The 21,152-nt window shown below is 39.5% G+C and overlaps 1 protein-coding gene across 2 annotated transcripts; it reads left to right on the forward strand.

Annotated features, from left to right (window-relative positions):
* The first annotated feature begins 11,852 nt into the window (after positions 1–11,852).
* Positions 11,853–17,734, forward strand: LOC136217454 (bifunctional fucokinase/fucose pyrophosphorylase). Of its 2 annotated transcripts, XM_066004052.1 has the most exons (7): positions 11,853–12,394; positions 12,748–13,030; positions 13,458–13,822; positions 14,562–14,688; positions 14,790–15,803; positions 16,082–16,809; positions 17,070–17,734. In XM_066004052.1, exons 1-7 carry the CDS (start codon positions 12,050–12,052, stop codon positions 17,466–17,468), a joined length of 3,261 nt encoding a protein of 1,086 aa, XP_065860124.1. In that variant the 5' UTR covers positions 11,853–12,049; the 3' UTR covers positions 17,469–17,734. The 2 variants fall into 2 exon arrangements, with proteins under 2 accessions (XP_065860124.1, XP_065860125.1); XM_066004053.1 differs by lacking the exon at positions 12,748–13,030 and having other exon boundaries at positions 12,262–12,394.
* Positions 17,735–21,152: the final 3,418 nt, after the last annotated feature.

Below are 21,152 nucleotides of genomic sequence, written 5' to 3' on the forward strand. Positions count from 1 at the left end.
TTCGGTTCGTTGTTCCCGTTGCAATATTATTATTTTTCTGTTATAAAATCCTATTTGTCATAAAATAAACCCCAAAAATTGCTTCAACAAATTCACCAATATTATTGGGCATATACACAAGATCGTGGGGAATTCTACTAGAAAAAAAAAAAAAAAAAATATAATACTCCACATAATAAATTAAAATATATTAAAATTGAAATTCTTACTTCTCAAATATAAAACTTATATTCTCTAATATTAGAACCATATATCCCCATATTGGCCGTTTTAATTTTCAAAGATACATGTAACACACTTTTTACATGTAACTTATATTTTTACAATCAAGTAATTAGTTGATTGTATTTTACACAAGTTGAGGAGACGATCTGAATATTTTATACAAGTTGAAGGAGCTGTCAGAACATTTTAAAAGTTCATGAAGTCAATCAAGTTTTTTATACAAGTTCATGATATAAATGATATATTATCATAATTTAATATTTTTTAATATCAATTCATTATATTTTAATATATTATTAAACTTTTATTAAATTGAATCTATATAAAAATTAAAAAAGAAATATACCTTTTAAATATAATAAAATAATAGGATAAATATAATTTATTAGATTTTTAAATTTTACTTGTATGTATTTAAAATATTAATTAAAATTTATTAATATAGGAGATAAAATAATTTTTTTATGATATTTGTTTAAATAAAAAATAAAAATATTAATAAAAAATAATATTTTAATTATTTAATTTATAAGATAACTATATATTCTTAAATGGTTAACAATATTCATAAGTGAAAGGATTGCGTAGTGGTAAGTATTATTGTTTACGATTAAAAAGTTCAAGGTTCGAACTGTACCTTTACATTTGACGAGTTGAGGAGCCGAGCAAGTGAAATTGTGAGGCAAGTAGAATACTAATCTAGATATTTCTAACGAGTTTGTAACTAGGTGCCAAGTATGGACCGCTTAGGTATGTCATGAACCATGATGAAGAGCCATGACTGAAGTGAGGGGTTGCTACCCTCCTATGGTTGAGAACATATCACCAACCACTTGATTAGTAAAGCTGAAAAGCGATGGCTACACCCGAATGATACAGGTGACATTATATGTCTCATGTTGAAGTTAATATCGCGTAACAAAGAATCGATTGATATTATTATTAGGTTCTCAGTTATCATATACGAGATTACTATCCAAGCAATAAATAAACGGGAAAATTTATGTAATTAGAAATTACATTTTAATAGTTAAAATATGGATTCAATCCAGATAAATTGAATAAGTTATTCTGTCTTTTACGGCTCGAGCTATGAGAATCAGTTTTTTCGTTCATAAGGTTCCCTATTATCATCGAACTATTTTTCTTTCTCCTCTTAGTTATAGTTCCTGCAAACCTTATCCTTTTTCTTTACCTCGCGTAATCAGAAGGGAGTTTGTTATCGTTAAAGGACAAAACTCTGATCCATAGCCAATCAACTCTTTGAGAGTTCTAAGGAAATTCGTGTAACACTTATGCTTTTAGAGATTCTTAAGTTTTTAGTTTTGCCATGACATTCGTGGCAACCTCAGTTCAAAGATTTGACAAAAGAGGCCATTTGATGAAACATAGGCTCTGTAAATCTTTGCCGGACATTGTGCAGACCAGTACTTATCCTCCGAGATTTCATTTCTCCCACGAATCGAGCTAAAAACAAGTCATTCAAATGCCAAAATGAATCCATGGATCCTATTCCTAGCTCCTTATACCACTCTTGAGCTACACTTAATAAGACATTGGAAAAAATAGCGTCTTCAGTGTACAAGATCATCATTTTCATAAAAGTCGCATAGTGCTTGTTTGGAACCTCTACACCAAAATAGTCAGACAAGCGAGAAGTTTTCTAATGAGGTGGAAAAGAGGTGTCATCTATGCACTGCGAGAGAGAGTGTGGGACGATATTTGGAAGCCCAGTATCCCATCAAGTACCTTTTTGTCCAAAAAATGTTAGAACAAAACTTCTCAAGATTCTCCCATTGAAATTTTCTTAATTCCGTCCTTAAGGCCGACATCATCTACAACTTATTTGCCTTTCTTCTGTCTAGTGCTCTGCTTCTAATGCAAAGCATTTTTATTGGCACTATGATCATGTATTTTAGGCTTATCCCTCTCCATCCTTTCTTATGCTCATGGGAGGATGTCTCATTCTTTATTAGGTAAACTCATAACTGTTTCTATTGTAAATGCATTTAACTGCCATTTAGAGCCGAGTCTCTTAAATGTTTTGTAACATAGTGAGGAAACATTAGATATAAGTCCTGGGTTGTATTAGGCTTCTTAACCCTACCATCCCCGATCATGTACCTCAAGGTCTTGCTCATTATGATTAGAGACATTTTCTTACCCTCCAAGTCCAAGTGTGGTATCTACTTCATTTTTAGGTCCTCGAATTGAGGAATGGACTTCTTTCGATTAGTATCTCTAGGAAGTCAGTCGTCCATACTTTTGGAAAATGTCCCAAGTTGTTTGGTCTGAAGATCGGTGATTAGGATCCATGTTCGTCGCATTAAATATTGAGTCAGGTCCAACATTTGAGTTCACTTTTATAGATATTTATTCACATGTGTTGTGGTGGGTCTCCTTAGTACATTCTGATGCCAAAATCAGTGTCCAATTTGAATAAAGAAGTTGAATATCAAATAATAAAGACATTGAAAGTAAATATTACCTATTTATATGTTGCCATAAATTGAAAGTACCATTTTACCCATGAATTGAGAGGTGGACGGTTCCTACCATTCTGGATCTTGTATGCTTCGCCTTAACCATTAGATTTCTTAAAAAATGAATGACGAATCAAGTCTCTATTTAGACTTAGTCTGAAACACTTTTTATTACACATTTTTCAATTACAAACTAAAAAATATATTCATTTGGAAAAATAACTTTTAAGTTTTATTTTAGGATTAATTATAAAAAACTACCCTGTGGTTTGGACTTTTTGCGATGTGGTACCTGTGGTATTTTTTTTTTACAAACACAACCCTGTGGTTGTCACCGTTAACAAAATCAAGGCAAAATTTTTAACTCTGTTAAATCAGAGGGGTAATTTTGGAATATGAAATTTATGACCATTTTGACCATTTTTTGTTGACTTTTCTAGACTCTCTCTCCTCGTACTCCTTCTTCTTCTTCTTCGTGGTTCTTCCTTCGTCTTCCTGGTTCTTCCTTCTTCTTCGTTTCTTTTTCTCCTCCTTCTTCCTTTCTTTTTCTTCTTCCTCTTCATCCTTCATTCTTCTTTTCCTCTTTATTTTTTTGTTCCAACTAAGAAATTTCCAGCATTAAGCTGAAAAATTCCAGCACTAAGGTTAGAATTTTTCCAGCACTGGAAAAGTTCCAGCGTTAGTGCTGGAATTTTCCAGCACAATGCTGGGAATTCCAGCATTTAACGCTGGAATTTTTCCAGCATTAAGGCTCAGCCTTAAATGCTGGAAAAATTCCAGCGTTAAATGCTGGGCAGCATTTAACGCTGGAATTTTTCCAGCATTAACGCTGGAAAATTCCAGCTTAATTCTGGAATTTCCAGAAAAAAAAAGAAAAAAGAAGAACAAAGGGAAGAGGGAGAAGAAGAATAATGGAGAAGAAAAAAGAGGAAGAAGAAGGATGAAGAAGAAGGGGGAGGAAGAAGGAGAATGTCTGAATCAAAATGGAAGAAGGAGAGAGAAAGAAAAAACTAAAAAATAAAATTAAAAAAAATAAAAAAATTGAATTTCCTAAATTGCCTCTGTGACACGTCATCTTTTTAACAGAATTTTGACCGTCTCCTTTATTTGTCTAACGGTGACAACCACAGGGTTGTGTTTGTAAAAAAAATACCACAGGTATCACATCGCAAAAAGTCCAAACCACAGGGTAGTTTTTTTGTAATTAACCTTTTATTTTATTGAATCTTTTTTAAGTTTTTTTAGAATGTTATATATATATATATATATAAGGTGATCTTTTTTTTTTTTTTGGTAAGAAGGGAAGAAAAAAAAACAAACAAACAAAAACCTAACCCGGGATCAGTCTAGGAAGACTGACCCCAATCCTATCCTCAAGAAGAGAAGGTAACAGAAAAGAAGGAGGAACGGAAAGGGTAGAAACACCTAACATCCCCCCATGCCCAGCAGCTGCCAAGCGATCCGCCACGCGGTTTTGCTCCCTATAAATATGGGAGAAGGTAAGAGAATCGAAGGCAGGACGAAGCCTCAAGATGGCTTTAATGAGATTCTGACTCTTAAGACAAACAGCATGTCTATCCGAAATCCTGTTGATAGCCTCCAAATTGTCAGACTCCACCGAAAGTCTTTTAACACCCATGCGAATGGCGAGTTTAATGCCAGACAAGATCCCCCAGAGCTCTGCAGTAAAGGAGGAGCCCGTACCTAAGTTATGGGTAAACCCAGCCAGCCAGGCGCCACCAGAATCCCGAAGAACTCCACCAGCAGCAATTCTGCCATTATTAAGGCAGGAGCCATCCGTATTCAACTTGACAACCCCTTCCCTGGGCTTCCTCCAACCAACTAACTGGACCTCTTTAACCGGGGAGGGGTGAACCAGGGGCTCTCCTTCAAAACTCTTTGTAATAACAGAGAGTTTTTTCGAGAAGTAAAACCGGAGGTCAGGAATAAAGACAGTCTTCTCAGCAAATAACTCTTCATTCCTCCATTTCCACATTTGGTGACAAATAATAGCGAAGAGAATAGCCCCGTGCTCCATACTGGCCAACAAATTCCCATTAACGCCTTCAGAGAACCAGTCAATATCAGAGAACCCCATAAAGGAAGGAAGGATGTGGTGAGGAAGGACCCCTTCCCAAACCTTTCTACTATTCGGGCAATCCCTCAAAGCATGGCACAAGGTTTCCACATGGCCGCTGCATCTGCTACAGGCACCAGATACAGCCAAGTGCCTTCTGTGTCTATCTGCATTCGTGAGGAGCCTGTCTTTGACTCCCAGCCATAGGAAACTCCTAATGCGGTAGGGGACTTTGAGGGCCCAAATGGACTTCCAAATTTCCAAAGGAGGATCAACCCTATTAGGGGTAAAAGCTTCATAGGCCGATTTGCAAGAATAAGAACCATTATTAGTCAAGGCCCAGCAGTGTCTGTCCTTATCCTCCTCCTGATTACTAATCTTCACACCTCTAATATTAAGGAGGGTCTCCAGGCTAAGAAAGGAGTCGAACTTAGACCAGATCCAGTCTCCCTCCGAGTCCACCACATCAGCAATTCTCCAGGAGAGGAGATCATTCGGCGGAGGGGCGATGCACACCTCAATCAACGGTTTGTCACCAATCCAGGTGTCATACCAGAAACTAATGGATCTCCCATTACCCACCTCCAAGCCAATCCCTGTACAGAACTCAGCAAAAACAGCACTAAGCCCTTTCCAGAGGAAGGAACAGCTGACAACCCTCTCCTTCGGGCCACCAAAGATTCTATCTTTCCTATACTTGCCGCACAGAAGACGAACCCAAAGGGAGGAGGGGGATTGCCACATTCTCCAAAGAAGCTTCATTAACAGGACTTTATTATTGTCCTTAGCTTGCCTTATACCAAGACCCCCCCTGCTCTTAGGCTGGCAGGCTTCCTTCCAAGGGACCAGGTGAATCTTCCTCCCATCCCCAGACTCTCCCCACAGAAAACGCCGATTAATTTTATCAAGGTCGTTGAGGACCGGCTCAGGGAGCTTACAGGCTTGCATGATGTGATTTGGAGCAGCGCAGTTGATAGACTGGATTAAAGTAAGGCGACCTGCAAGGGAAAGAGAATTAGCTTTCCAGCTAGCACACAAACCGTTAGATTTGTCCAAAATGTCTTTAAAAGAGGCTTTGGACACCCTGTCACTATGAAGAGGGACCCCAAGGTATTTCCCAAACGATTGAGTCAGGGGAATGCCAGACATCTCACTCAGTCTTTTACACAAGCTATTATCCATATTCTTGGAACAAAGCATACGGGATTTATGGATGTTAATCTTCTGTCCAGAAGCCTCACAAAAGCAGTCGAGGATATCCATCACAGCCTTAATTTGTTCCTCATTACCCTCCACAAAAAGCATGACATCATCAGCAAAGAGTAAATGGGTAACAGGGGGGCAATGTCTGTTGATGGAAACAGGGTGGAGAGTCCCTTTGCTCACCGCCTCTTGGATCAGGTGAGACAATCTTTCCATGGCAATAACAAAAAGGAAGGGGCTCATAGGATCCCCTTGACGAATACCCCTGGATGGAGAGAACTCATCCGACATATCCCCATTGATCATAACCTGGAAAACAGGAGAGGAGATACACTTTCCAATCAAATTCCTCCAGTTCTCCGGGATACCAGCTTTGGCTAAACTATCCAGAAGAAAGCTCCAGTTCAACCTATCATAGGCTTTCTCCAGATCCAGCTTGAGAGCCACGATCCCTTTCTTGCCTTTCTTAATCTTCATAGAATGGACAACCTCCTGGGCAATAACAACGTTATCCATCAATTGTCTTCCAGGAACAAAGCTCCCTTGATTTTGGCTGATAATATCCGGAAGGATCTTCCGGATTCTATTAGCCACAATCTTAGTAATAGCTTTATACAAGACATTACAAAGACTGATGGGTCTCATCTGGAGAAAGGAAGAAGGCTTGGCAACCTTAGGAATCAAGACAATGAGGGTTTTATTAACCAAACTGATATCGTTCGAACCACCAAAGACACCTAACACAAAGCTGTATATACCCTCTTTAACAGTGTCCCAGTGTTTATGATAGAAACTAGCGGGGATACCATCAATACCAGGAGCCTTAGTGGAACCGATGCTGGAGAAGGCCAGATCAATCTCTTTAAGCTCAATGGGATGGAAAGCATTATTAATAGCATCCTCCCCCAAACGAGGAAAGGAAATGCCAGAGTGGGCACTCTCTAGGTCCACAGCTTCCTCTCTGAACAGGTCCTTGTAGAAATCAAGGGCAAGGCGCCGAATGTCCTCCTCCTCAAAAATCCACTCACCACTGGCGTCTTTAATAGCCTCGATCCTATTTCGTTGTCTCCTAATGATCGTTGAGAGGTGGAAAAACCTGGTATTCCGGTCCCCGTCTTGAATCCAAGCCTTCCTAGATTTCTGGAACCACAGAAGCTCTTCCTGTCTAAGCACAGCTTCCAACTCGTTCTGAAGAGCTCTTAGGTGACCATTCAGGCTATGATCAAAACGAACCTCCAAGCAACGCTGAACACCTTCCATTCTCCTCAAGAGTTTGTTCTTCCTCCTGATAATATGACCAAAAGTATTTTGATTCCAAACAGCCACATTCCTCCTGAATTCCTCAGTAGCGAGGAGAACATCAGAGTGGGGATGCCAATTGCTTTTAACGAAATCCTTAAACTCGGGGTGAGACTCCCAAGCCACCAGATACCTAAAAGGTCTATTACCTTTCAGCCGATTTCCTTTGACCAAATTAATGAGGATAGGGCAATGGTCTGAGTGACGGAAAGGGAGATTAAGTACCTTGACCTCAGAAAACCTATAAATCGCTGCAACATTAGCGTACACCTTATCCAACCTAACAAACACACTATTCCTTTTCCAGGTAAATTTGTGGCCAGCAGCACCCAGGTCCGAAAGCCCGCACATATCCATACTTTGCTTATGATTAAGACACCGGTTCACATAATGATTACCCCCTCCTCTCTGATCACTCAAGAGGGCAATGTCATTAAAATCCCCGGCAACCAACCACGCCTCCACCATGTTAGAGCTAAAAGAATGAAGGATCTCCCACAGCCTTCTTCGGTTAGTCGAAACAGGATCAGCATAGACGAAGGTAATAAAGAAGGGTTTATTACCCGGGTAACACACCTTACTATGGATGAATTGACTGTCCATAGTAACAATATCAATATTGACTTGACCTGGCTTCCAAAAGAGCCAAATCCCCCCTGCCCGACCAGTAGCCTCCGACCTGACGCAATTCCAATTCTTAAACTTTCTAACCACCTCATCTGCTTTGGCTCCACTAACCTTGGTCTCAAGAAGGACAAAGCAGGAAGGGTTAAACTGTTTAATGAGATCATTGACATGAATGCGGGTAGCCTTGCTCGCCGCACCTCTAACATTCCAAACGAAGAAGTCCATCAGAGGGGGAGACTACAGACGCAGGCCCAAACCCTAGATCAGGTATTTGTTTGGGGCTCCGGAGAGCCTAGAGGCGGTCCCAGAAGGACCCCTTTTATCCAAAGAATTCAAACCATGAAGGTTCTTTTTAGGTTTCCCTTTGGGATTCTTCATGTTTAACTTACTCACTCCTATAGTCTTACCAATAGGAGCATCAACAGGAGGATGTAGAGTACTCGCCTCCCTACTCAAACCCTTCCCAGCTGACAGGATAGACTGGGGAATCTCTTTGCCTTTAGCAGAAGCATTAGAGACAAAGAGAGGATTAATAGAATTACCCAGACTAGAGGCATGCTCTACCGACTCCAGACCAGGCATGCTTAAATCAATCTGCTTATCAGAAGGATCCGAGTCTTGATCTTCCTCCATAGACAAAACACCGAACCTTGACCCGGAACCCGAAGCTGAGTCCACTCCAGTCTCAATCCCCTTCTTAATATCCGGGGGTCTGACCTTGATCTCAGGAGCAATCTGGAGAGTAGTCATCTTCGTACTGATATCTGGTGAATGATTAGCATTAACATTAGCCCGTGGCTTCCTTCTCACTGGCCTCTTGGCAAGCATCCATGGGCCAAAGCTCCTTACTTCCCCTTGACTCTTCTCAGCTTCGCCTATGATAGGTTGCACCAACTCCTCCACGTCCTTCCTCCTCTTAGGACAACCCTCAAGGGTATGGCCAAACATACCACATTCATAGCAGATGTTGTGTATACCTTCATATTCAATATGATAGACCTTGTTTTGAGTACAGAACTGAGAAAGAAGAGGCTTAGCGAGATCAATATCGATACAGACCCTGGCAAACTTGCCTCTCACTGCCCCAATGGTAGTCTTATCAACATGGTGGACTTTCCCAACAAGGCTACCAATCTTGTTCAGGAACCTATCACTGTAGTATTCAAGAGGTAGGCCCGGGAACCTAACCCAAGTAAGGATCCTGTTAACAGAGCAATCATGGGGATCAAAATTTGGGACCCAAGGTCTCAGAGCCAACACATGATTGGAGATAATATACGGACCACCATTCACAACAGCATTGAAATCCTCAGCCCTTGTGAATTTAATGACATAATAGTCATTTTCAAGGTCTGTGATAGTAACCTTTCCTTTCTTTGCCCATTGAGCCTGGATCCTCTGGGCAAAATAATTGAAACTGATCCTTTTCCCCAACACAGTGACGATTAACGCCAATTTCCACTTCGATCTCATGACCCGCTTGTCATCTGAGGACAGCCGGATCCTAGGACACAGCGGGTTATCAGGCTCTCCATCCTCAGAATCGGAATCAGAGAGAAAATCCCCGGAATCATTCTCAAAAGCATCCACCTCCATCATGGGATCCTCCTCTGACACCCCTAGCAACTTATCCCTCCAGGAGGGGCCTCCCAAATCCACGGAAACTTCCGCTTGAGCGGCTTGTGTAGTCTGTGCGGCTTGCGCGGCCAGCACGGCCTGCGCGGCCAACGAAAGTCGCACGGCATGCTCATCCTGCTGGGGAGAGACGGTCGGTACTCCCTGTGGCCCAAGCACCGGAAGCGTCCCTCTAACTCCGGAATCATACGCGCGTCCCTCCGCGAAAAACGAGTCCAAGGCCGCGGCCGCGGCACCAACACCTTCCAGCCCCCGATCGGCCGCCGCATCCCTGGAAGCCCCCAACGGCACCGACGCACCCCTAGCACCCCCCGTCGAAACCGCCGAATCTGCCTCCCCACCATCCACCCACTCTGATCTACTCCTATCCCTCGACCGATCCCTCCGAATCCCGCTGCTCCGCCTCCTCCCCCGAGGAGATCCCTCGGATCTCCCATCATCCGCCGCCGCCCACGCCTCATCGATCCCGGAGCCATTGCCCCGCCCGCGCCCCGCCACCACCAGATCCGACACAGGCCAGCCGCCTGCCTTCACCGACCCATCCCCCTTAACCTTCACGATCGCCTTGGTCATCGCCGAGAGAGAGAGAGAGAGAGATTTACTTTTCTTAAATTCTACTATTAGTTATAGTTAATTTAGTTATAACTAATTGAGAGAGAGAGAGAGAGAGAGAAAATTGAGTTATAAAATTGATCCTGTGTTTTAGAGAGAGAAGAGAGATCTGAAAGAGAGGAGATAGATCTAAAAGAGAGAAATAGATCTGAGAGAGAAGATAGATCTCAAAATTCTCCATCTTCATAAAAATTCTTCACCATGACAACTATATAAGGTGATCTTTAATTCTTTTAAAAACTAAATTTTATTTTATTTTATTAATTTAAATAATTTTTACTGTACAATTTTTTTTTTTGTTTTGGTTCTTTAATTTAATTTTATATCACAACAATGAACTTATTTTTAAAATTTTTCTTTTTTACAATTTTTATATTATCTTTGTTTCTTATCACTATTAATTTATGGGATAATTACTAATTTGACCCAATCAAGGACCCCAATTTACATATCTAACCCACATTGCCTCAAAGTTACCAAATTAGACATTTTCATCTATTTTGGACAAAACTAACCTTAGTTCTATTTGATGAATCAATCTTCTTCTTCTTCCTCCTCCTCATTCTCCTCCGCTTCATCCGCTTCTTCTTCTTCTTCTTCTTCTTCTTGTTCTTCTTCTTCTTCTCTGTTTCAACTTCTTCTTCAGTTTATCTTCTTCAATTTCTGATATAAATCGTTAGCGATTTTTGAGATTTTTGACATATTATGTTCAATTTCTCGTATAAATGGTATATTTTTTGCTTATACGCTTGCTTTTCTCGTTGGTTTTCCCTCTTTCATCATCTGTAATGGTATCGTTTCAATTTCCTCTATTTTTCCATAATTTTTTCCATTTTCCTCCATTGCTGTCGCATTTGTGACGAAATTGTCTCTTTCGTCACAAATGCGACAAGAACTGTCGCATTTCGTCGCAAATGCGACAAGAACTGTCGCATTTCGTCGTAAATGCGACAAGAGTTGTCGCATTAACAAATGCGACAGTTCTTGTCGCATTTGCGACGAAATGCGACAGTTCTTGTCACAAATGCGACAACAATGGACGAAAATGAATATAAAATTATGAAAAATAGAGGAAATTGAAACGATACCATTAAAGATGAAGAAAGAGGCAAAACCAACGAGAAAAGCAAGCGTATAAACAAAAAATATACCATTTGTACGGGAAATTGAACATAATATGTCAAAAATCGTTAACGATTGGTATAAGAAATTGAAGAAGATGAAGAAGTTGAAACGAAGAAGAAGAAGAACAACAAGAAGAAGAAGAACAAGAAGCGGATGAAGCGGAGGAGGAAGAAGAAGAAGAAGAAGATCGATCGATTCATCAAATAGAACTAAGGTTAGTTTTGTCCAAAATGGGTGAAAGTGTCTAATTTGGTAACTTTGAGGTAAGGTGGGTTAGATATGTAAATTGGGGTCCTTGATTGGGTCAGATTAGTAATTATCCCTTAATTTATTACGTTAATACTCTGCAAAAAGTTAATTCAGAAAGTTAATTATGTTTAAAGTTAAGTACCCAATCTGACTTTTTTTTTTTTTTTTTTTTTTCAAAATTCAGCATTTTTTTAACGAATGAGATAAAATAATATTTGAGAGAATTGCTTGAGAAAAGTTTGATGCTAATAACGAACTTTAATGATTTAATTTTGTCGTTGATGGCTATATATTGGCCGAGTTAAAAATCCCAATTCTCAACTGTTAGTATTTTAACTGAAGGAAAAAGTCAATCATTCTTCTTTCTCTTCCTTTCCCGGCGTCAGCACAGCAGCCACCTGCCTTAATTTCCCTGTGTCTATATCCACTCAATCCACCGACATACTCCTCACTCCTCACCCTCATTCACCTATCGATTCTCTCATACACTCTGCACTACCAGATTTTCTGCATAATGGAATCTACAAGAGAAAGGAGATTCTACCGAACCAAATACAAAGCGGATTTAACTTCAATTCTTCGAAAATCTTGGTACCATTTGAGATTATCGGTCAGGCATCCCTCCAGAGTTCCCACTTGGGATGCTATTGTCCTCACCGCTGCTAGCCCTGAGCAAGCCCAGCTTTATGAATGGCAGCTTAGGCGTGCTAAGCGTATTGGCCGAATTGCTCCGTCCACTATTACTCTTGCTGTGCCCGATCCCAATGGCCAGCGGATCGGCTCCGGTGCTGCCACTCTCAATGCCATTTATGCTCTCGCTCGCCATTATCAGACTCTTGGACTCGATCTTGGCTCAGAGGTAGTATCATTACTGAATCGCATTTCCTGACGGCAATGAAAAATTGCTTCTGCAAATTGTTTTGTTTAGAATTATTCAATTTAATCCGAACATATCACAATGTAATCATTTATACATATGATACTTCATATCTGATTCTCTTGTTTGACATTGGATTATAATTCAGAATGCAGTTATGATGAACTTTTTAGTCCTGTTCATTGTATATTGCTTGATTTGTTTGGACTTTGAAGATTTTAAAAGAGGATCTGCCTAATTTCTATGCTACGGCATTAGTTGAAATTTGATTTAGCTAGTATTGAACTTTTTTTTTGTTTACTTCTAGACTTGATAGGGTAATCTCTGATCCACAGGTGGCAAACACAGAAAACGGCACTTCTGGATCTTGTATGCCACGTGCAGGATCTATAAATGAAGATTCTATCCTGCCAGTGGTTAGATTTCTGGCCAAGAAGCATATACTTTTGCTTCATGCTGGAGGTGACTCGAAAAGGGTTCCATGGGCAAATCCCATGGGAAAAGTTTTTCTACCCCTTCCATATCTGGCAGCAGATGACCCTGATGGGCCAGTTCCTCTGCTTTTTGACCATATACTTGCAATTGCTTCTTGTGCAAGACAGGCTTTTAAGAATGAAGGTTTTTCATCCCCTATTAATGCTTTTATAATATGAGAACAATTTTATTGCTATCAAATGGCGATTAAAGGCTTCTGAATGAACACTTGTGCTTGCCTTTTCTATTGCTGACATTCTGGAATTTAAGGCTCAATATGATCTGGCAGCTAAAAGAACAGAAGTACTATTATAGTTGTATAACTATCAATTATCTAACTGCATATTAGTTAAATTTCCTGTTTCTGTTCTGCACACAGCCTACTGCCAGACTACTGCATCAGCTTCCTGTTTAACACAGTTTGATAACTGAAATTCAAATTGCTGATGGTGTTGTTCTAAAGTTGTTATCATCAAATTGTACTGTTACTGAATGAATGTCCTCCTAGAACTGTTTTTCGCTGGAACAGATCATGCTGCATATTCTTAATACATAATTTGTAATTTTGTAGGTGGAATGTTGACAATGACTGGGGATGTTCTTCCTTGTTTTGATGCCTCTGCAATGGTTGTTCCAGAGGATGCATCCTGCATAATCACTGTTCCAATCACTCTTGATATAGCTTCTAACCATGGTGTCATTGTGGCATCTAAAACTGGAATACAAACTGAAAGTTATATGGTCAGTTTAGTTGACAACCTCCTGCAGAAACCTGATGTGCAAGAACTTGTTAAGAATCAAGCATTATTGGATGATGGTAGAACATTGCTTGACACTGGAATAATAGCTGTTAGAGGCAAAGCATGGGTGGACCTTGTCATGCTTGCATGTTCCTGCCAACCAATAATTTCAGAGCTTTTAGAAAACAGAAAAGAGGTCAGTTAATGAACTTTTTTATCATCATAAATCTTAGTCCACCATGTAAAAACTGTGAGAGAAAACATCACATGCTTACCTTACTGTCCAAGTTTAGTTCAATTAAATTCTTTTCTAAATTGGTTTTTACTTCATGTTCCTTAATTATTCCATTGTAAATCTTTTTTTCCTGGTGTTCATGATTTTTCTCTTTCTTTTTGTCATCCTAACAACTTCATGGATGTGTTGGTTTAGCATTGCATGCGATGTATAAGTTTCTTTATATCCTACTATAATTTTACCTAATTTTTGAGTTTAACAAGGTCCTTAAGAAGTCCTGTTTGTTGTATATTGTTGTTTTTATGTATATATTTCGTACAACTATTTCCACATACTATCTTAGTCTTTTTATTTCATATTTCAGTTCCTGTCAGAGATGATTATAAAAGCTATTCTTGGGCCTAATCAATCACCTTAAGCTTTTAGGTCAATTTATTCCAAGACATGGTATAAGAGCCTCTTAGACCAAGTGGTCGAAGGTTCAGATCCTAGCAACTCCATTTATTAGTGGAATTTCAAGGCGTGGTAGAGTGGGCTGTGTATGACTGTTCCAAACCATAACTTTTGAGCTATAATTGCTGAATTGATATGTAAAATCTGCATGTAGAATTTTCATAATTTTTGGCCTTTCTGAACAATGACTGATGAGAAACATACCCATAATGCTAAAGGTGGTATGCTTACCTGGATTTTTTCACAGATGAGTTTATATGAAGATCTGGTAGCAGCTTGGGTTCCTGCAAAACATGACTGGCTGGAAAATCGCCCTGTGGGTAATGAACTGGTCAGGAGATTGGGCAAACAAAAAATGTTCAGCTACTGTGCTTGTATGTTAAAAATCAGTTATAACCCATACCAGAACAGTTCTTGTTGCCTTTATTATGTGACTTACTGATGGTGGCATTTATTTGGTTGTAATTTATTGCAGATGATTTATTGTTCTTGCACTTTGGAACCTCAAGTGAAGTTTTAGATCACTTAAGTGGGGCTAGCTCAGAAATTGTTGGCCGAAGGCATTTGTGTTCTATTCCAGCCACAACTGCATCTGACATTGCAGCTTCTGCTGTAGTACTTTCTAGCGAAATTGAACCTGGTGTCTCAGTTGGGGAAGATTCCCTTATATATGATTCTTCCATATCTGGTGGAATGCAAATTGGTTCCCTATCTGTAGTTGTTGGTATTAATGTCCCAAGAGATATTGGAGGGATGGCAGAAAATTCATTCAAATTCATGCTTCCAGATCGTCATTGTCTCTGGGAGGTTCCTTTAGTGGAAAGCACAGAAAGAGTGCTAGTGTACTGTGGTCTCCATGATAACCCAAAAGTTCCACTTTCTAAGGATGGGACTTTTTGCGGGAAACCCTGGAATAAAGTCTTGCATGATTTGGGCATTCAAGTAAGTGATCTATGGAGCTCTGTAGGTTCTCAGGAGATGTGCTTATGGAACGCTAAAATATTCCCTGTTCTTTCTTACTTTAAGATGCTTAGTTTGGCCTCATGGTTAATAGGTTTGGATGACAAAAAGTGCAAAAGTTTGTTATCCTTGTGGAGAAAATCGCGCCGTGTCAGTTTGGAGGAATTGCATAGATCAATAGACTTTTCAGAAATCTGTATAGGCTCGAGTAATAATCAAGCTGATCTTGCAGCTGGAATTGCTAAAGCTTGCTTAAGTTATGGCATCCTTGGACGGAACTTGTCTCAGTTGTGTCAGGAAATTTTACAAAAGGAGACTTTAGGAGTAGAAATATGTAAGGGATTCCTAGACCTATGTACTAAGCTTCAGGAGCAAAATTCTAAAGCTCTTCCAAAAAGTCGGGCATACCAAGTGCAAGTTGATCTTTTTCGAGCATGCAGAGATGAGAAAACTGCTGGCCAGCTGGAACATAAAGTTTGGGCAGCAGTTGCTGATGAAACTGCTTCAGCAGTGAGATATGGATTTAAAGGTTGGTGACAATTCTATGCTTTAAATAATTTTCTAGATGGCATGAAAAGATGCTTCAAGACTGAATTGGCAATCATAATATGTCACTTATGATCCCATCTTAAAAGTAGGGAATTTGATTTTTCTGTTCTTATCAGTGGTACTAATCCTCTTTTCTGTTCCTTCACACATTTTTTTCGTTTGTGAATCAAACTATTTCTGGGATTTGTATTTGTTTTCTTTTTTTTCCAATTTTCTTTTAAATATTTTATGGTTTACTAACATTTCTTCTGGTAACAGAACATCTTTTGGAATCTCCCAGCAGCTTGCCTACTTCAGCATGTAACAACAATCATATCGATGTCAACGGAGCTTTCTGTCCTAGAAGGGTAAAGGTTGAGTTGCCAGTTCGTGTAGATTTTGTTGGGGGTTGGAGTGACACTCCTCCATGGAGCTTGGAGCGTGCTGGTTGCGTTCTCAATATGGCGATAAGTTTGGAAGGCGGTCTTCCAATTGGCACAATCATAGAGACGACAAAAAAGACTGGAGTGCTAATAAATGATGATGCTGGAAACCAGCTACACATTGAGAATCTCACTTCTATTTCCCCTCCATTTGACGGTGATGATCCATTCCGGCTTGTCAAATCAGCATTGCTTGTGACTGGTATTATGCATGAAACTATACTTGTATCCATGGGCCTTGAGATTAAGACATGGGCGAAAGTTCCACGTGGTAGTGGCCTGGGGACTTCTAGTATCCTAGCAGCTGCTGTTGTGAAAGGACTTCTTCAGATATCTGATGGGGATGAAAGTAATGAAAATGTTGCTAGACTGGTTTTGGTATTAGAACAACTCATGGGGACAGGAGGAGGGTGGCAAGATCAAATCGGAGGTTTATACCCTGGTATTAAATTTACTAGCAGTTTCCCTGGAATACCATTGCGGCTCCAAGTCATTCCATTATTGGCTTCTCCTCAATTGATTTTGGAACTGCAGCAAAGATTGCTTGTGGTGTTCACTGGTCAGGTAAATTATTAGTTTTTATTGTTATCCTCATTATGGACTTGCATTGAGGTATTTATATTGCGCTTTTCAGTATTCTTATTATAATAATGTTGAACGAGCCTACCCAGAAAATACATATGTTGGATGATGGGGACTTAGTGGAAGAACGAACTTTTAATCGTTTTTTTATGCATTTAGCTAAAGATTGTATTGTTGAAAACATATTCCATTGTAGATATCTTCCAATCAATTGACCTTGTAAACTGTATTTTTTCATGCAGGTTCGACTTGCACATCAAGTTTTGCAGAAGGTAGTTATTAGATATCTTCAACGAGATAATCTTCTTGTTTCCAGTGTTAAGCGCCTTGCTGAATTGGCGAAAATCGGGAGAGAAGCTTTGATGAACTGTGCAGTGGATGAGCTGGGTGAGATAATGCTGGAAGCTTGGAGATTGCATCAGGAACTTGACCCATACTGCAGCAATGAATTGGTTGATCGGCTTTTCGCATTTGCTGACCCCTTCTGCTGTGGCTACAAGCTCGTCGGTGCTGGTGGCGGGGGCTTCGCCTTGCTGCTTGCTAAAGATGCCAACTTAGGGAAAGAGCTGAGGGATAAGCTAAAAGAGTCTTCAAATTTTAATGTCAAAGTCTATGATTGGAACATCTTTTTAGACAGTTAGGTATATATCATCATAACTGTATACTTTAGAAAGAATATTAAAATTCTTTATGAACAGAAGTATAATGTGATGTATTTATTGTAAGGTTCTTAGTTGTTTAGTGTGTAACACAAGGAAATTCATAGTTGTTAGGCTGAGATGATTGAACAGATGAAAAGGCACATTTTGCCGATTGTTAAAGGGATAAAGTTCAATTTGTCTCGGTCGTTTTTAGGAAAATGCATATTTATTTCTAATGTACGAAATGGTAAGATTTTACTCGCTAACATTTTCAAACAAGATAAAAAATGAAATTTAAATGGATTGATTTGAGCGTTATTTGATTGTCATATTTGACAATTTTTTTATAACTATGTTAACAATAGTACACAGGGGTGGAGCCAGCCCAGGGCTCGGGGGGCTCCGGCCTCCCGGCCGCCGGCTCCACCTTTGAGTAGTATGGCTTTGTCGGTTGAAAGTCCCTCTAATTTTAATTCATATTGATGTATTGTAATGTTATAACAATATATTAAGGTAGTTTAGTTGGTTAAGACATATTTTTTAATACAATAGATCAAGGTTCAAACCTCCATAAAGCTCTTTTCTTAAACCTTATCGGGACGATTGGTATGTGGGATAAAATAATACCACATCCCTCTTGGATATAGGATTTGAGGGATAAGACTCGTATCCCTATCTTATATCCCTAACCTATCTCTAAAACAAACATGGGATAACTCATCTCCGTTTTTTTATCCATATCCTTGTGTCTTTATCCTCTCTAACAAACACCCGTACCTTATTAGTCTTAATTATTTTGATCTTCACTTTATCTTCTTTAACCCTTTTGAATTTTTTTTCCTAAATCAATTTTTTACTTTTAAAACTAAAAAAAACTTAATTTTTGAATTAAAATTTACTTTATAAACATCATAAGAAATTCATCCAAAACGACAAAATTTTAAGAGATTGAGGCCAAAAAAAATTTGCCCAGCCCTTACAGGCTGGATTTCGAAAAAATCCAACAACACTGCCTGCAAGGCTAAATTAGCCCCCCAAATACAAAATCCTGGCTCCGCCACTGATAGTACATATTTTATGTCGTTTCTATGATTAATTCTTAAGGGCCGTTTGTTTTGGGGTTTCATGAAAGGGTAAGGGAATGAAGAGGTTTCATTCCTTTTGTTGGTGTTTGTTTTATCAATCCAATCATTCCATTTATCCTCTTTTAGTTTTGGGTTTACCCCTAAGTCCTCTAATCTCATTCCCCTCAACCCCAGGCTTTGATTGGATGAGAGGTTTTGAAGGGTAATTAAAGGGAGGGTAGGGAAGGGTTAGTGGAAACCCTTGTTTGGAAGATTAAAAAAATATGAGGGTAGGGGTTTTGAAGGGTTGATGAAAGGTTTTGAAGGGTTCAAAATCAATAAGTTTTTAATAGATTTTCAACCCACCAAATCGGTGGGTTTGGAAGGGTTTTGATGAACCCTTACCTTTCTCCCAAACAAGGGTAAGGGTAATACCCTTTCTCCCCCTCCTTCCCCTTCCTCACCTTCCCTTTAATTACCCTTCAAAACCTCTCATCCAATCTGTTACAAATTAAATAATAATTCTGAGTCTGTATTTATTGTTTCATTATTGTCTGTTGTGTCTGTTACATTATTGAATCTGTATAGGTATTATTGAGTCTGTATAGGTATGGGTCTCCTTACTAGTCATGGGTCTCTTCCTACATCCATACTTTCATCATGTATATATATATATATATATATGTGTGTGTAAAGCTTACCTATCAAAGTATGAAGTAAGAAATACTTTCATCATTTCATGGTATCAGAGTTGCCCTTGTGAGCAGTGATTCTGGAATTTTTTTTTTAGTTCTGTAAATTTCTTTTTTCTTCACTACATCTGGTTTGTGTCTTGTTCTGTCCCAAGTACAGAACAGTTAGACACTTCTTTTTTGGGGGTCTCACGGCACACTCCAACAGCAAGTCCTCCCGGTCTGTGGTTTCGTACAAATCCGGTCACCGGAACTGAAGCGCGTCTGGCGACCCTCCGACGTAGTCCAGACTTCCGGCCTCCTTGGTTAGTTTCCGGTTCCTCCAACTTTTGGGTGTTTGTTAGTCACTCTCTACTGTCTGGGCTATTTCCTTCTTTCTTAGAAGCTTCTGTTGCTGATTTCCTCCTGTGTGATTGTTCTTGTCTCTGCATACTACTTGTTGTTCCTTTTTTTGGGGAAATTTGTTATATATTTGTGATCCAGTGTCATGGCCGCGGAACAAAAACAAACCTCTAAAACTGTAGTCACTACCAGCATTATTCCTGTATCTCACAAGATCACCGAACACAAATTGAATGGTTCAAATTATTTGGACTGGTCCAAAACTGTGAAGATTTATCTACGTAGTATTAGAAAGGGTCGACACTTGACTGATGAGCCCAAATCAGAGGATGAGGATTGGTCAGAAGATGATGCTCGTCTCTTCATTCAAATTAAGAACTCGATTGACACATCCATTGTAAGTTTGGTGCAACATTGTGAGTATGTCAAGGAACTGATGGATTATTTGCATTTTTTTATATGTTGGCAGTGACAATATGTCGCGTGTATTCGATGTCTGTAAAGCTTTTTATCATTCCGACCGAAAGGGTCAACATGTTAAGACATATTTTATGCAGCTTAAGCAAGTTTTTGAAGAATTGAATGAATTGTTACCTTTGGGTACTGATATCAAGGTGCTTCGTAAACAACGGGAACAGATGTTCGTCGTTAGCTTTTTATGTGGACTTAGATCAGATTATGAGTCCGTCACCTCTCAAATTCTGTCCAGTGCTGAAATTCCTGATGCAAATAAGGCACTCACTCGTGTTCTACGGAGTGACATTTCTTTTTCCACACCTTCAGCTCCTCTTGTGGCTCCTGTATCTAGTGCACTTTTTAGTAAGCAAAGTGGGTATGCTCACCCTTATCCAGGAAAAACTATTGATGAAGGAAGAAAAGTTGTGTGCTATTATTGTCACGAACCTGGTCATACCAAACGTAATTATCAGAAATTACAAAACAAGTCAAAGAGGAATCGTTTTGCTCATGTTGCCACCACCGATGCCACATCCTCTTCCTCAGGTCCAACCTACACTCTTACTGCAGAAGAGTATGCCAAGTACCAGGAAACATTAGCTTCACAGCCTTCATCACCGCCTATTGCTGCAATTGCTGAGTCAGGTAATACAAATACATGCCTCCTTTCATCCTCTTCCAAATGGGTCATTGATTCTGGTGCCACAGATCACATGACAGGTAATTCTCAAATTTTCTCTTCGTATTCTAATAATGTTCCTTCACATATCACCCTAGCTGATGGAACAACTTCATCTGTAATTGGCACTGGCACTATTAAACCCACCCCTACGATTTCTCTTTCATCTGTCCTAAATGTACCTGGTTTTGATTTTAACTTGATATCTGTGAGTAAACTTACTCGCTCCCTCAATTGTTCTATCTCATTTTTTCCCGATCATTGTTTGTTTCAGGATCTCTTGACGAAGCAGATTATTGGTAGTGGACGGGAATTTGGGGGTCTCTACGTGTTGGCTACTCATGTTAGACGACCTATTGCTTGCTCCAGTGTATCCACTCCGTTTGATGAGCATTGTCGGTTAGGACACCCATCTCTACCCCTTTTGAAGAAGTTGTGTCCTTAGTTTCAA

This window comes from Euphorbia lathyris, chromosome 2 (genome assembly GCF_963576675.1).
Source record: "Euphorbia lathyris chromosome 2, ddEupLath1.1, whole genome shotgun sequence".
Classification (NCBI taxonomy): domain Eukaryota; kingdom Viridiplantae; phylum Streptophyta; class Magnoliopsida; order Malpighiales; family Euphorbiaceae; genus Euphorbia; species Euphorbia lathyris.

Excerpts from the sequence above, each read along its gene's own strand:
- LOC136217454 (XM_066004052.1), top strand. The coding sequence starts at position 12,050 with ATGGAATCTACAAGAGAAAGGAGATTCTACCGAACCAAATACAAAGCG. Across the intron at positions 15,804-16,081 it reads AGTGAGATATGGATTTAAAG|AACATCTTTTGGAATCTCCC; the intron begins GTTGGTGACAAT and ends TTCTGGTAACAG. Across the intron at positions 16,810-17,069 it reads TTGTGGTGTTCACTGGTCAG|GTTCGACTTGCACATCAAGT; the intron begins GTAAATTATTAG and ends TTTTTCATGCAG.